The following is a 13,019-nucleotide window of genomic DNA, read 5'->3' on the forward strand; positions in this document are numbered from 1 at the left end:
TTACAAAAAGAGAACCACTCGAGATGTCAGCAATAATTTTCACATCTGCTCCTAGCTTTTAAGCTTCACAGTTTAAACATAAATGGCAAAACAAAGCTGAGTGTCTTAGAGTATTAGGAAGTTTATAAAATTACACATCTTCCCAGAAGTTCAACAGGATGAACTTTTCAAGGGGCAATGGCCGCTGTTTGAAACACAGCATGCACAATAGAAATATGAAGTAAGCTTTGTCTAGCCCAGAGGGGGAGTATTTTGAGGTCAGTTGTTTGTCCTTACATAGCCTTATTTTCGTCTCATATCTCAGTCTGCCTGTTTCATTGCCCAGTAAGGAACATCTTTTCAGAAGTTGAACACCACAGAATTCTTTATGACAAGTTCACTGGCTTGCATTCATTTGCGTTTTCAACAGGAATGTTTGTCGACAGCACATTACTTTTTGGGGTTTGAAAGTTTTATCCATTTCAGGCTTTGTGATTACAGGAGTGTCGGCATTTCAAATAAAATCACAAAACTACTTTAAACACTGTATTCCTATTTGCAATTCTTAGAATTTGAGACATTGATAAATGATTAAAGACACAAAATATTAGTACACAGCTACATCAATCACATTACTCTGTACATTCTCTAAGAAATGTAGAGAATTCACATGGTTGTGGAACAGTCTGTCAAATGCAACAAGACATACTGTATGCTCTTTGGAATAACTTTGCACAAGAATTTCACAAAGTCTTCAGCTTTGTACGTTTTTATGTTTTTATCTCTTCACTGCTACTCACAAACTCCTTTTAAAAGTGTCATTGATTCCATATGACACTGAACTCTTCAATGTGCTTTAATGTGATTTAAATACGAGTGGGAAGCTTTTGTTTTCTTTAAGCCCTCTGCTGAAATTCCTGAAACACATATTTTCAAATGTGGTCTTGGAATACTCTGCAGTGGGACTTTCCACCGTTTTTTTAACTTGGCCCCTGTTTTTCCATAGTAACATTAGCAATATTTAAACTCTTTTCTTCTACTTAGGGTTCATCTGATAGATTTGATTAATAAACACATTGATTGGACATAGTGGAAATGGGTGGAACAGATGATGGTTTGAAAGGGAATTAAATATTTAGACCATTGCGAAGAAATTCCACTGAGATTATGATGCAAAATATTTCATCACAATAAAACTTTGTGTGCAGGAACATAACTTCTATTGGTAAAACACCTTATACAGTATGTTCACAGTTGGCAGTGTGTAGTAACTCCTGATAAATCATGTCAGTATGGAATGGAAGAAAAGGTACTGTTTATGCATCTGCTCTAACATACAAGTAGTCATTTAAAAAGAATAACTAATGAGCTCCTATTTGGTTTTCAAAATAAAATATTTGACACTCTTAATCAGCTTCTCTTCTGTGTACCAGAGTTCTCTCTAAAATGGAGCTTCCAGTAGCTGCTTACAGGTTCTTTACAGTCACAGATATACCTTCCAGATTTGTGTGTAGATTTTTCTTTTATTTCTGAGACATCAACTGAGGTCTGTTTCTCCCTCCTCTCCTCCATGGGAAATAATGGCACTACATAACTGTGAGAGCCACAGAAATGTACACAGTGGATGCATCAAAACAAGCATCGTTTACTTGTAAAGAAAGCTAAATGTCCGCACACTTAGTTGTGGACAAAACTAGACAAAACTGTTGGGGAGTCAATTACAGCCATTTACAAAGAATGAACTGTTCCTCTACACTCTGAACAGCATTCCTTGTCAATTAGTATGATAGTTACCATACTGCAAAGAAACAGTTGAGTTCCATGACTTAAATGTAAAATGTTTCTCGACATGAGTTCATGAGTCAAGAGTCTTTAATGAATGTGGCAGTGAAATTTCTGAAGACTAAGTAATTCTCTGTTGAGTCCGTTGCAAGGAACTGACAGTGATATGGCTGAGTGCCAAAAAAAGCTGCTCCTGGGTCAAGTCCTGTATATAATCCAGTTACAACTTTTAAAACTGGAGAAATGCAGAGGTTTGAGACAGTATCTGTCACAATTTGCAATGGAACCACATTATTTTTACAATCCTAGCAAGGGTGCACAAAACCTAGCAAAGGTGCACAAATGTAAAGCATTGTTTTTTTTTTCTTTACTGTAATGTGGTTTAAAATGGATGGTTTTGCTTTTTGTTTCTTTTAAATTGTGGTAAATAGGTGCTACAAAAATGAAGCACTTCATTTCTCCTGTGAATGGGAGGCCCTGTCTCAACCGTGGGGACTGCAGCCCCCGGAGTGCAATGTGGTTGGTTTTAATTAGATAACGGATTGCCAATTGAAGCTCCTGGATTGGCCAGTGGAATTCAGTCTTTCTGAGGATTCTAGTGAGAGCCTCGATTTATGAGGACACCTTCAACCCCTCCAGCTGTAAGATACACAACTCGTATTGCAGCTGTTTTCCTGGTACCTGCAATAATTTTGTTGCCTTGTGTGTGCAATGAAGCAAAGAATGTTAGGAGGTTTATTACTAACAAAATTAGTTGGGATGGTGCCTTACCCGCATAGCCCTGAGAATTTTATGCTTAATTACAAAATGACATTCCAGTATATTGTACAGTATATGATGTATTGTGTTTTGACATGTTGTTTGACGGCATGTGAGCCAAGCAGACAGTTGTCTTTACTGGATGCAAAGTAGGTAACTGGAATTATGCCCATTGCTGCTCCTTTATGTTCTCTTCTACCATTAAGATTTCAGAAACCATAACAACATTTCAGTGATTTTAGAGATAAAGGTTAAAAAGGGTTATAAATGACAAAGGACAGACATTTTTAGAAGAGACCAGTTGGCCTTAGTGACATTAACATGTGGGTTTTCCAAGGCTCTATAAACAATTTGTCAATTTTTCAACTGGCTTTTGGCAATATTAATAACTCAAAGCCTTTCAAAGACCATTTTAAGAATAATGTGTGTGTGCAGGAGCTTCATGATTTCAAAGTAGTATAATGATCACTGATATTTATATTCATTACATTTCAATACATACTGTACTGTATATACAGTATAAACATACACATAATGCACAAACTGCTGTTTCCCTTTTTTGAATGCACCTTAACTATACTCAAGTATACAGTGCTACATTTGTAGAATGTTTTTTTTAATTGTCTGAATAGCATTTGTAATTGCAAACTACATGTACTGTATAACCTGCTCTTGTATAAAGGTGTCCTATGAGAGTCTGCAATATGAGAACACACAATAGAATATTTTCATCCTGAGTCAGGCACTCCCTGTATACTATGGTTCATTTGAATTATTTGGAAATACAGTAATTTAAAGCTAGTTGCGCCAGACAGGCTGTAAAACGTTTTCTTTTCCTGTCGGACATGCGGGACAGAGCAATGTTGGAAATGTCTATGGACTCTGTGTTTGTAACATTTGTAAGGTGTTTGTCTTTCCATCCTAAATAATCTGCAATGTGTCTAACATGTCGGTGCACAGGCTCTGAGAAGCAGCCGGTCCGCCACTCTCCCAGTGACCCTCGAAGCAGACTGACACACTGTAACGAACAGTTCTTTCCGGACCCTATGCGGACGACACAGTCCGACGGAGTGGGGAAACATTGGGGAAACGTCATGCAGGAAAACGGGGCAGAAGACAGGGGGCGTGTCCAAGGTGCGCTGGTGCACGGGGGAGGTGTGGCCGAGGCGAACGATCCAAGAGTAATCCATAGAGTATCCAAAACGCAAGGGTAAGTCCAAAACCAGGAGATCCATCCGACGAAGGAATTAAAAACCACGAAGACCGGGTCGGAACCGGCGGACAGGGACAAGGAACAGGGGTTAAAACCTTAACGGGACCAGGCGCTTCCTGGTCCCGGACTCGCACGATATGGAAATCAGATGCAGAGCCCGGAAAAGCGTCAGCGCCTGGCTTTTAAGGTGGGCAGGGAATAGGGAGCAGGTGCATTGAATAAAGTCTAGAGTGATAGGGCTGGAGCACCCTTAAGGAGGGGGAACTAATATCGTGACACACACCAGCTAAAACAGAGCCATCTTGGAAGTGGGAGACTTACAGCATGTCATGTGCTCTAGGGCTTGATTCCAGAATGAGACCTGGAATCCTATTGCATCACATTTGACAGGAAAATGTCGAACAAATGGATTTAATCAAATATTTAAAGAGTTTTAAACAAAAACTTGAAACACTTTAATTAAAGTTAGAACTGAGTATAACCTCCGTGTGCTTTAACACAAGCGTAGACAACTCTAGTTGCAGCTGTCTCCTGTTAATGGCTTTAAGATGCTGGTTCCAATCTTTTTCCTCTGGAATCAGGTCTTGAGAAAAACATGACCACAACAAGACCAGGTATTGTATTCTTGAAGCTGTGCCATTGTAATCAAACATTTGCCGACCAGTCTCCAGGAATGAACTTGTTGGCTCAGGGTTTGTCAATGTACCGCCTATTAGCTGACTACCGTCAATTGGAACCAAAAGCATGTTTGTGTTCAAGGAGACTGCACCCCACATCATCACATTTCCAGCACTGCACCAGCTGGCTTGAACACAAGGGTCCGCATAACACTCACAATGATAACGTATCTTCTCCTTTGTCTTGTGAATAAAACAATCCACCAATCATCTCTACCTCTGCTTTGGATGTCCTCTGGCTTACAGAAGAAGTTAATTTCATGTCTCATTTGTCAGAATGATCTCTGAAATTGCCTCTTAGCAATGCAGGCAATTTTCATGCAGAGACAAAACTACAGTCATTCTGCTAATGTTGGGTTATTGCTTCCTGGAATTTATTCTTTAACCACACAGTCTGAAAATGATTATGCAGATGCGTTAGATGGATGTCCTGACAGTCCTGGGTCACTGTGCTGTCTCTCACAGGGCAGACTTCCTTGTTTCCCTGGTTTCCTAGTCTGTTGATAGTTGAAGCAGAACTCCTTTCATTCTCCAGGTAACTTCACTCCTTCAATCATGCTGACAGCAACCAGGCATTCTTCATCACTCAAACATGTCATGGTTTTATCTTTCATCTAAAATCTAAGGGTATTGTACTTTTGCTTATATAGATACATATTTAGGCAAATCATTTAGAAAAATTCCTGTTTTCAAATTGTAATTGTAATATACAGTATATACTGTACAATGCTTTGCAAAAGTATGTAATAACTTTTTAAATTACAAAATAACACAAAAAACTAAGTTACAGTTAATGTCGGCAAAACCTAAAGAGAAAAAAGTGGAATGTGTTGATTGCATTTTTGCCCCAGTTTATAGTCTAAAGCAGGTTTTCCTCTAATATTTGCCAGAGTTTTGCTCCATCTATATTCACATTGGTCTTGACAAGCTTCCCAGTCTCTGCTGATGAGAAACAGCTGAATAACATAATGCCGCCACCGCCATGCTTGACAGCAGGAATGGTGTTAACTGAGTGATGCACTATGCTGGATTTGCGTTAGGTGTAACTCTTTGTATTATCTTGCCTGACCACACAACATTTTGTAACATATTTACAGTATCAATTATTTACTTTGTTGCAAATCCCATGTGGTGTGTGAGATGTTTTTTTTTTTCCAGTTCTGTAAAAGCTCCTTGTGTATCCAGGATATTGTTGACCAATAGACATTTTTTCACATCTCAGCCACTGAACTCTAAACCGCTGAACCACTAACTTTTTCAAAGTCACAGTTGGCCTCCATGTTAGCAACCATGACAAACTTCCTCCTTGCCCAGCAGCTCAACCTGATCTAGACAGTGTCTGGGTGCCTTCCAGTTCTGAATAATTAACTGCACTCTGCTCAACGAGATATAACGGTCTTTAAAATGTTTTTATCCACTTCTTCTGATCTGTATTTTTAGACAAATTGATCCCCAAGATGTTATGAAAGCTCCATGGTCTTAATCTTTGCTTCAAATTCATAAACCAGAATGAGATACCTTACAGATGTACAGTAAGTGTATTTATTCCAAAGTAATGTAAACCACTATTTAAGATAAACCACACAGACAGAAGTCACTCAACTAATTGTGTGGACATGAAAATGTGAAAACTGTGCATGGGTCTGAATGCTTTTGCATTATCCTGAATGTGCTCAGCAGTGTTATTCCTAAAACACACAATTATCTCTCTACTTAAGTGGCAAAATACGGTCACACTGGCAATAAAATGTATAAATATCATTGTAAGGCTTATAGAGAGGGCAAAATTGTAATCTTACCTTACTCTTTCATTTACAAAATGACTGCAAATATTTTTAGTGTTTTGCACATTATTGTAAGTAATTGTTAATTTTATAATTTCTTTTAAGATTACGTTTTAATTATAAAATTATTTTTCAGTTTCACTAGGACAGTCTGTGGTTCATGAAATTCAGTGGTTAAAGTGGACCAAACAAATTGTGTATTTTATTTAAATTAAACATTTGTGGTTCTCACAAGGCCACTGCTGTCATGCAGTACAGCACACATCTTTGAAGATTATGTCACAGTATTCCGGGGAAACTCACAGAGGATTCTCAAGTAACTAACCTCCACGTCAACCCAGACCACAGTTCAAGTCAAGAAAATTTCCAGATGATTATTCAAGCCCACAGTCCTGATGTTGTTATTCGGCTTAGGTCCAAACCAAAGATAATTTCAGTTCAGTCACTGGACTCTTGAGACCTGTTCATTGATCAGTATGTACTTACATTTCTCAGTGAGCCAGGTTCTCCTCTTAAATCTTCACATTATAATGAATTAGACTTTTACAATTACATGCATTACACAGAGGCAGACAATCCATGTTGAGCTCTGTTGATTTTTTGTGGTCTGTTTATAGCTGCTTTGCTCTCTGGTTTATTGTGTAAGAAAATAGCCATCTGCTATGTATGATTATGAGAGTCAAGCTACTCCTGTTTTATTGCTTTCTGTACTTGGGACAGCCAAGCTTAAAACAATGCTGTAGTGGTAGAATCTAGGACACACTCTGAATAACCTACTGTATGTTATTAGTAGCTGACCTTCTCAAAGGGTTTCAGTGCCGACTGATGAATTGGTGGTGGAATGACAATGACTTAGGGCTTGAAGAGCTGTTGCTTGAACTCAGTACCTCACTCGGCACCTCCTTAGATGAGTCAAGTGGCTCGGTCACAACTATTGCCTCCCGTCTACAGCACACACAGAAATATGGCAAGCTGAGAATCCCCAAACTGCAAGGCTAAGCTGATTGAAGAAAAATGTATATCGTTTCCATTTCCATTTAAGTTTTAATTTGGAAATATCAAATACGTTTTTGGAATTTCAAATCATTAATCAGCATCGATGACACCTGCAACTTTGCACCAAATTGGGAGAATTTCCATTGTCCATGGCCCCTTCAATACAGTATGCACTGCTGCTATGCATCTGATTCCTTTCAGTGCTGTAAGCCCAAAGGTCATCCCAATAGCTTTGTCTGCTGGAGGACTGAAGCGGCTGACTATGAGAGCTCTGCAGGCTTACAGGACAGAACCCAGAAACAAACCTCTGCTGGCAAACAGTCCAGGTTCAGATGAACCAGTTCTAGAATGTTGAGTCCAACTTCTGCTCTTAGCAAAGGTTAAAAGATTGTGCTTCTAAGAACTTACAACAGTCTAGATATGTTTAAATACCCCTCCCCATATCTGTGCCTCCTCTCAAGTCTATCACAGTTGTATAGACAGCAGCTTGCGCAGTACAGTTTCTGCTCTAACATGCAGCATCAACATGGAGACCTTGTATTATAGACAGTTGTATTTCTTCTGAAATCATGTCAACCAACAGAACCGACCGTAAGTGGACTCCATTCAAATTTAAAGTGATCTCAGAAGGTAATTAGATACACCTGGGCTCAATGTGGAGTGTAACAAAAAAGGGGTTTATTACTTATCAAATCAAGACATTTCAATGTCTTCTTTTAAATTATATAAAACAAATCCCAGATACTTTCAGACTACTAATACTTTCAGAAGGCATTGTACCACTCTGAAAGAGAGAAGAAACAAATCTACTTACAGGTAAACACACTGCAGACTGATACAGAAAACCAAGTAAGCAGAATACCTCTGAATATAATTACAATACATTTCTGCAGTGCTTAATTTGACTGCTTCTGGGTTAGTACTCTAAGCAAGCCCTGAAGGAAATGTGACATTCAGGTCACTAAAACCATCAGGGACATTCCATTACACCAATACTGTATACATACAGTATTCATACATGTACTCCTTCATGGCTTTTCCAGTATTTTCCTTTGTCATTTACTTTTACCTTTATGGCTAATATTCACTGGTACTCTGTAATAACAGCTATTGGGTAGTAAGTGTTCAGGGCATTGCCCTCCTCTATCATTCCTCTTAAGTTACTTTTATTTGTACTACCCAAAGACGTGTGTATAAATCTTAGCGTTATTTTTCACCACAAAGATTGTTTATTGTTGCAGGAATGAAATGGCACAAGTCTTTAAATCAACTGAGGGTAAGGGAGACATGCATGCAACATGTAAGACAGCATAAACTGGAATACACCCCACAAAACCCACATCTGTTTTCTGCTGTGTTCCATACAGTATATCCACTTTATGGCTTTGTCTGTTTATTTTTCAGACAAAAGTGCTGTGTAAGTGTATGAGTCAAACATTTTGCAATGGCCAGCCTTGTCTGAATGAACACACAGTTACAGAGATCTGTATAATACCCAATCTTGTTGTCTTTCAGTGAAGTTTATGCTACAGTTCTGTGCTCTAACTCCAGCACTTAGTTTGGTTTGTGGTGTAGTTTACAGAACTGGTGTCTAAACATTCAGCATTTAAGGCTTTAATCAATGGCTAAGAAAAATTACTTAAGCCAATAATTTACTCAATAAAATGAGATCTGGATCAAAATGGAAGCCTCCGCAGCTGGCTTACAGTATTATGGTCAAACACTCATTTTCTTGCTATAAAACCTCTGAGTTTATAGCACAAAGAGCATTCATGGCAACATTCTGACTCATGTTAGCATCTAGCAGAAGATTATTTTCTCTTCATCGAATAAAATGGACAATTTTTGACACCAGCAGTTTGCTACTGTGCTTTCATTATTTTATTTACTAAATAAAGCAATGAAGAACCCAGTTGTGTGGAACATGGACAAATATTGTACTGTACAGGATGAACCTGATGCAGGGATCAGTCCTCTACATTAAGGACGTTGATAACTCCAGGTTGATAAGGACATCTTCCCTTTAACATAAACAAGATTTACTTCACAATAATTTATATTAAAGGTGAATTGCAAACACAGAACACCACAAAACTTAGATTCAAAGACACATCTCTAGACCTCTCAGTTATAGTTCAATGAATTTAGTTACACTTACAGCTGGACTGTAATATCGGAATTACAATGTTTACAGAAAAGATTAATTGTTCTGATTTTATCATCTTTTTAAATGAGCTGTGTTCAATGATGATGCTCCAAAAGAACAGCTGTACTGAGTATTTAAGACTTAGACACTGTGCTTCAACAACTGAGGTAACAAGCTAAAAATGTTGTTAGTCTGAGGTTAAAATTGAAAGGGGTAATTGTGATAACGTAATGTAAATCATACTATTAATTATAATTTTACCTAAACATAAGAATGAGAAAGAACACTGAAAGTAAAAAACACAACATTTTTCTTAGTTTAAATTCATATTTAAATACAGCTGATCAGTATTGTCGGGAACATTCTAGGTAAAGAAGACTCCAAGAAATTTGCAGAACATGAGCAGCAGCTCTTCCTTACAGTTCTGGAATGAGCTCAGAGAAGAGCAACTGGCTACCTCCCTGGAAGTAAGGGAACCCCCTACACTGACAGGCTGAAAGAGCTCAAGCTTTTTAGTTAGTCTTGAACACAGAAAACTTGGAGGGGATCTATTTCAAGCAGTCAGAATCTTCAAGACCATTGGCAAAGCTGAACCCCATATGCTTCTTCATAATCAAGAGTGAAACACGCACCAGAGGACAAAAGTGGAAATGTTTGGGAAGGGCATTTACTGTAAAACTATGAAAAGGAGATGTTTTTTTTATACAAAAGTTTGTAGGAGTCCGGAACAAGGTACCCTACTATACTGTACATACATCTGATGCCCTGGTTTCTTTCAAGAAACAGCTGCATGAGATCCATGAATCATTTAGCTGAAACCAGCTACCAGTCCTCAAGGCCTCCTCTCTCTTATTTGCAATCTTTGTTTTGTGTATTTACAGTATGTTCTAGTACACCTTATTCTGGGCTCTCCAACAGCTCTCTGGAAAGGTTTTGGCCCATATTTTTAAAATATGCTGACGCAAACTAATTTTCCAGACTCAGTTCCTTGTTAACATTTATTACCTTACTGCATACTAAATAACTGCACTGAGAGTTCTGAGCCCATTGTCCCAGAGGCTCCTGTATTCTGGAAGCTCACTGTTAACTGGAATGCCGTCTTCTGAGACTATTCATCATTTCAAAGCTACCAGCTGAGCTCATTAGAGTGATATTGGCAAGCTTGCAATGCACCTCGAAGTGCAGACAAAGCATGTTTCCAAGCTAAAAATACCAGCAAAACACCCATCTCTGACCTCAGTTTGCAAACATAATATACAGTATACAGCATATTTTACAGTTCATCATCACAAGGCAGGAATTGCAATATACTGTATGTTGTAGAGCAGAGAGTCAAAGAGTTAGTTTGAAAAACACATCCATACATTTTCTAACCACTTCATCCAATTCAGGGTCGGGGAGCCGAGCCTATCCAGGCAAGTGGCAGAGACGGGGTGGGGTACACCCTAGAGGGGTGCCAGTCTATTGCAGGGCACACACAAACACAGATATGCACACACTCACACCGGGGGCAATTTTCCCACAAGCCAATTAACCTACCAGGAATCTCTTTGGACGGCGCGAAACCAAAAGCACCCCAAGAAAACGCATATAGATGTGGGGAGAACAGACATACTCCACGCAAACAGCACCCCAGGTCTCCAGAACGCCAAGGCAGCAAAGTTAACCACTATGCCACTGTGCCACCCCAAAAAACACATCCCTCTTCAGCAAAATAAATAATCAGCCAAAGGATTTAAATCAGTGTTCTTTAAGAATTTGAAACATGTTGAGAATGAGAGAGTCTGAATGTGCACTACAGAGTAGTTTACTAAAGCACATATGACGAGAGAGCAGTGTTGCTTGAAGTTCAGAGCGTTCCAGAGAAGTTCCAAGGTCTCACAAGACATTTAAAAACAATAAGGGTGGGATTTCTTTACCAGGCTTCGGAGACTGGCATATTATCTCCTTTGTTTCACAGTGGGTACCCAGGCTTTCCATAATAGTATTGTGCAATTTTTATCTTTAATTAGAACTTATTAACTGCAACTTTCAATATTTTTTAGAAATTATATTACATGATAAGATTGATTTTAAAGAATGCTAGACAATCTTATTTCTGTAAAGCCCTGTCAGTACCGTGAGTTGTACGTTACTGCTGCACCTGACCGATATTGACACACAAAAAAAACAATGTACAGTACCTTTTTCATAATATTTTTAATTAACTTTGTGTTCACCGGCTTTGTTTAAACACAAGCATGAACATGGTTTAATACAGGACTGGAGACGCTATTTAAAGTACTAATATTGTTGTTAAGTGTTTACAGTGTTATTCCTGAGTTGACATCTTAGTGACGTGTTTTTGGAGAATCAGCGTGTAGCGTGCTACAGATACTAACATGAGTGTCACAGATAAATGAATGAATATAAATATATTAATGACTGCAATAAATGAATACTCTTACCATACGGTAAAGCCGACACCTGGATAGCGAGGAAGAGAAGAGAGACTGGCGCGGTTACCCCAAGCCTGCGTCTCGCTGTGCGCAGTGATGCCTGCCAGACTCCCGGAGACGGCATGGTGCAGTCCTTCAGCTCTGTTTACTTTCTGAGCAGCGAACGCCTGCTCTGTTATTGTGAGACATGAGTCGATTTCCGAGTTGCTTCGGGTTACAGTCAGCCTCACATGGTGCGCAGTGCCGGACGAAGTTTCCAAAACTCCCTCAAACAGCCCCGAGGATCGACGTCACTTCGCTTGAATGAAGCCTGGCTCTGAGAAAACCCACTTCATTTTAACCCATTCCTCACATTGTAGCGCAGTCTCGCAAACAAGGCGCATTCTACATAGGAAAATATATTTGGCTCCTCTTAATTGAAGAAACTCGTAAATTGTTATTGAAATCATGTTAAAATGATCAGTTAAATCATCAGACAGATGTGTTCCTGCCTTGCATGATACACCAGACATATGCACAGAAATGTCCTTTGTGAAGGCAATTTCATCGGTGTTCTTCCCTACAGATCAGCACAGTGAGAAGACAGTCATGACAGCTATTACTTTACAGTCCTTTGAAATAGTGAAACAACTTCATGCTGGGCAACTCCAACTGCTCTGGACAGGATTAAGTCCATCCTACAGTATGTAGCATACAATTAAACTATTATTTTGGAAGGGTTGTGTACAGTACCTTCACAATACCACACTTTACATTAAAAGCAAAAACAGGTTTAGCATAGGGATTCCTTAAAAGAACTTGTAGTAGGATTACAGTACGTGACAGTCTACAGCTTTGTTTTTGCATGGAGAAACAGGTATGGAAGAAGAGTTGAGTAAAATGTTTCACCCCCCAGTACCAGCAATAAGATAAACCTCTCAGGAGTAGAATACTGTGCAGTCAGAATGTGAGTAAGATACAGCCCTTGTTTATCCTTTTTGGAAATGTGCCTTACAGTGTGATTACATAGCCACATGTTAGGATAGCGTCATTAAAGCACTCCTGGTCTGTTTTTTGGAGGGTGGGTGTAAAAAGAGAATGTCTCAAAGCCCCCAAAATTGAATTGTTAACTTTTGCACACAAATAAAACTCTTAGACCTTTGAACGAACTGTAGGGACCCTGTAGAAATGTTTGTTTACTTGAAACACATGTTTTAGGGTTAGCATCACAAATTGTGTTGTACTCTATGAAAACCTGGGCAAGCA

At 38.9% G+C, this 13,019-nt stretch overlaps 1 protein-coding gene across 1 annotated transcript in view; it reads right to left on the reverse strand.

Moving 5' to 3' along the window:
• pamr1a (peptidase domain containing associated with muscle regeneration 1a) overlaps positions 1 to 12,066 on the reverse strand; it is a 32,689-nt gene extending 20,623 nt beyond the window's left edge. The window contains exon 1 of the mRNA XM_088611153.1: positions 11,784 to 12,066. Coding sequence (XP_088467279.1) covers positions 11,784 to 11,898 — 115 coding nt within the window. The 5' untranslated portion in view covers positions 11,899 to 12,066. The remainder of the gene's footprint in view (positions 1 to 11,783) is intronic.
• Positions 12,067 to 13,019: the final 953 nt, after the last annotated feature.

This window comes from Lepisosteus platostomus, chromosome 18, assembly GCF_059453375.1.
Source record: "Lepisosteus platostomus isolate fLepPlt1 chromosome 18, fLepPlt1.hap1, whole genome shotgun sequence".
In the NCBI taxonomy this organism is placed as follows: domain Eukaryota; kingdom Metazoa; phylum Chordata; class Actinopteri; order Semionotiformes; family Lepisosteidae; genus Lepisosteus; species Lepisosteus platostomus.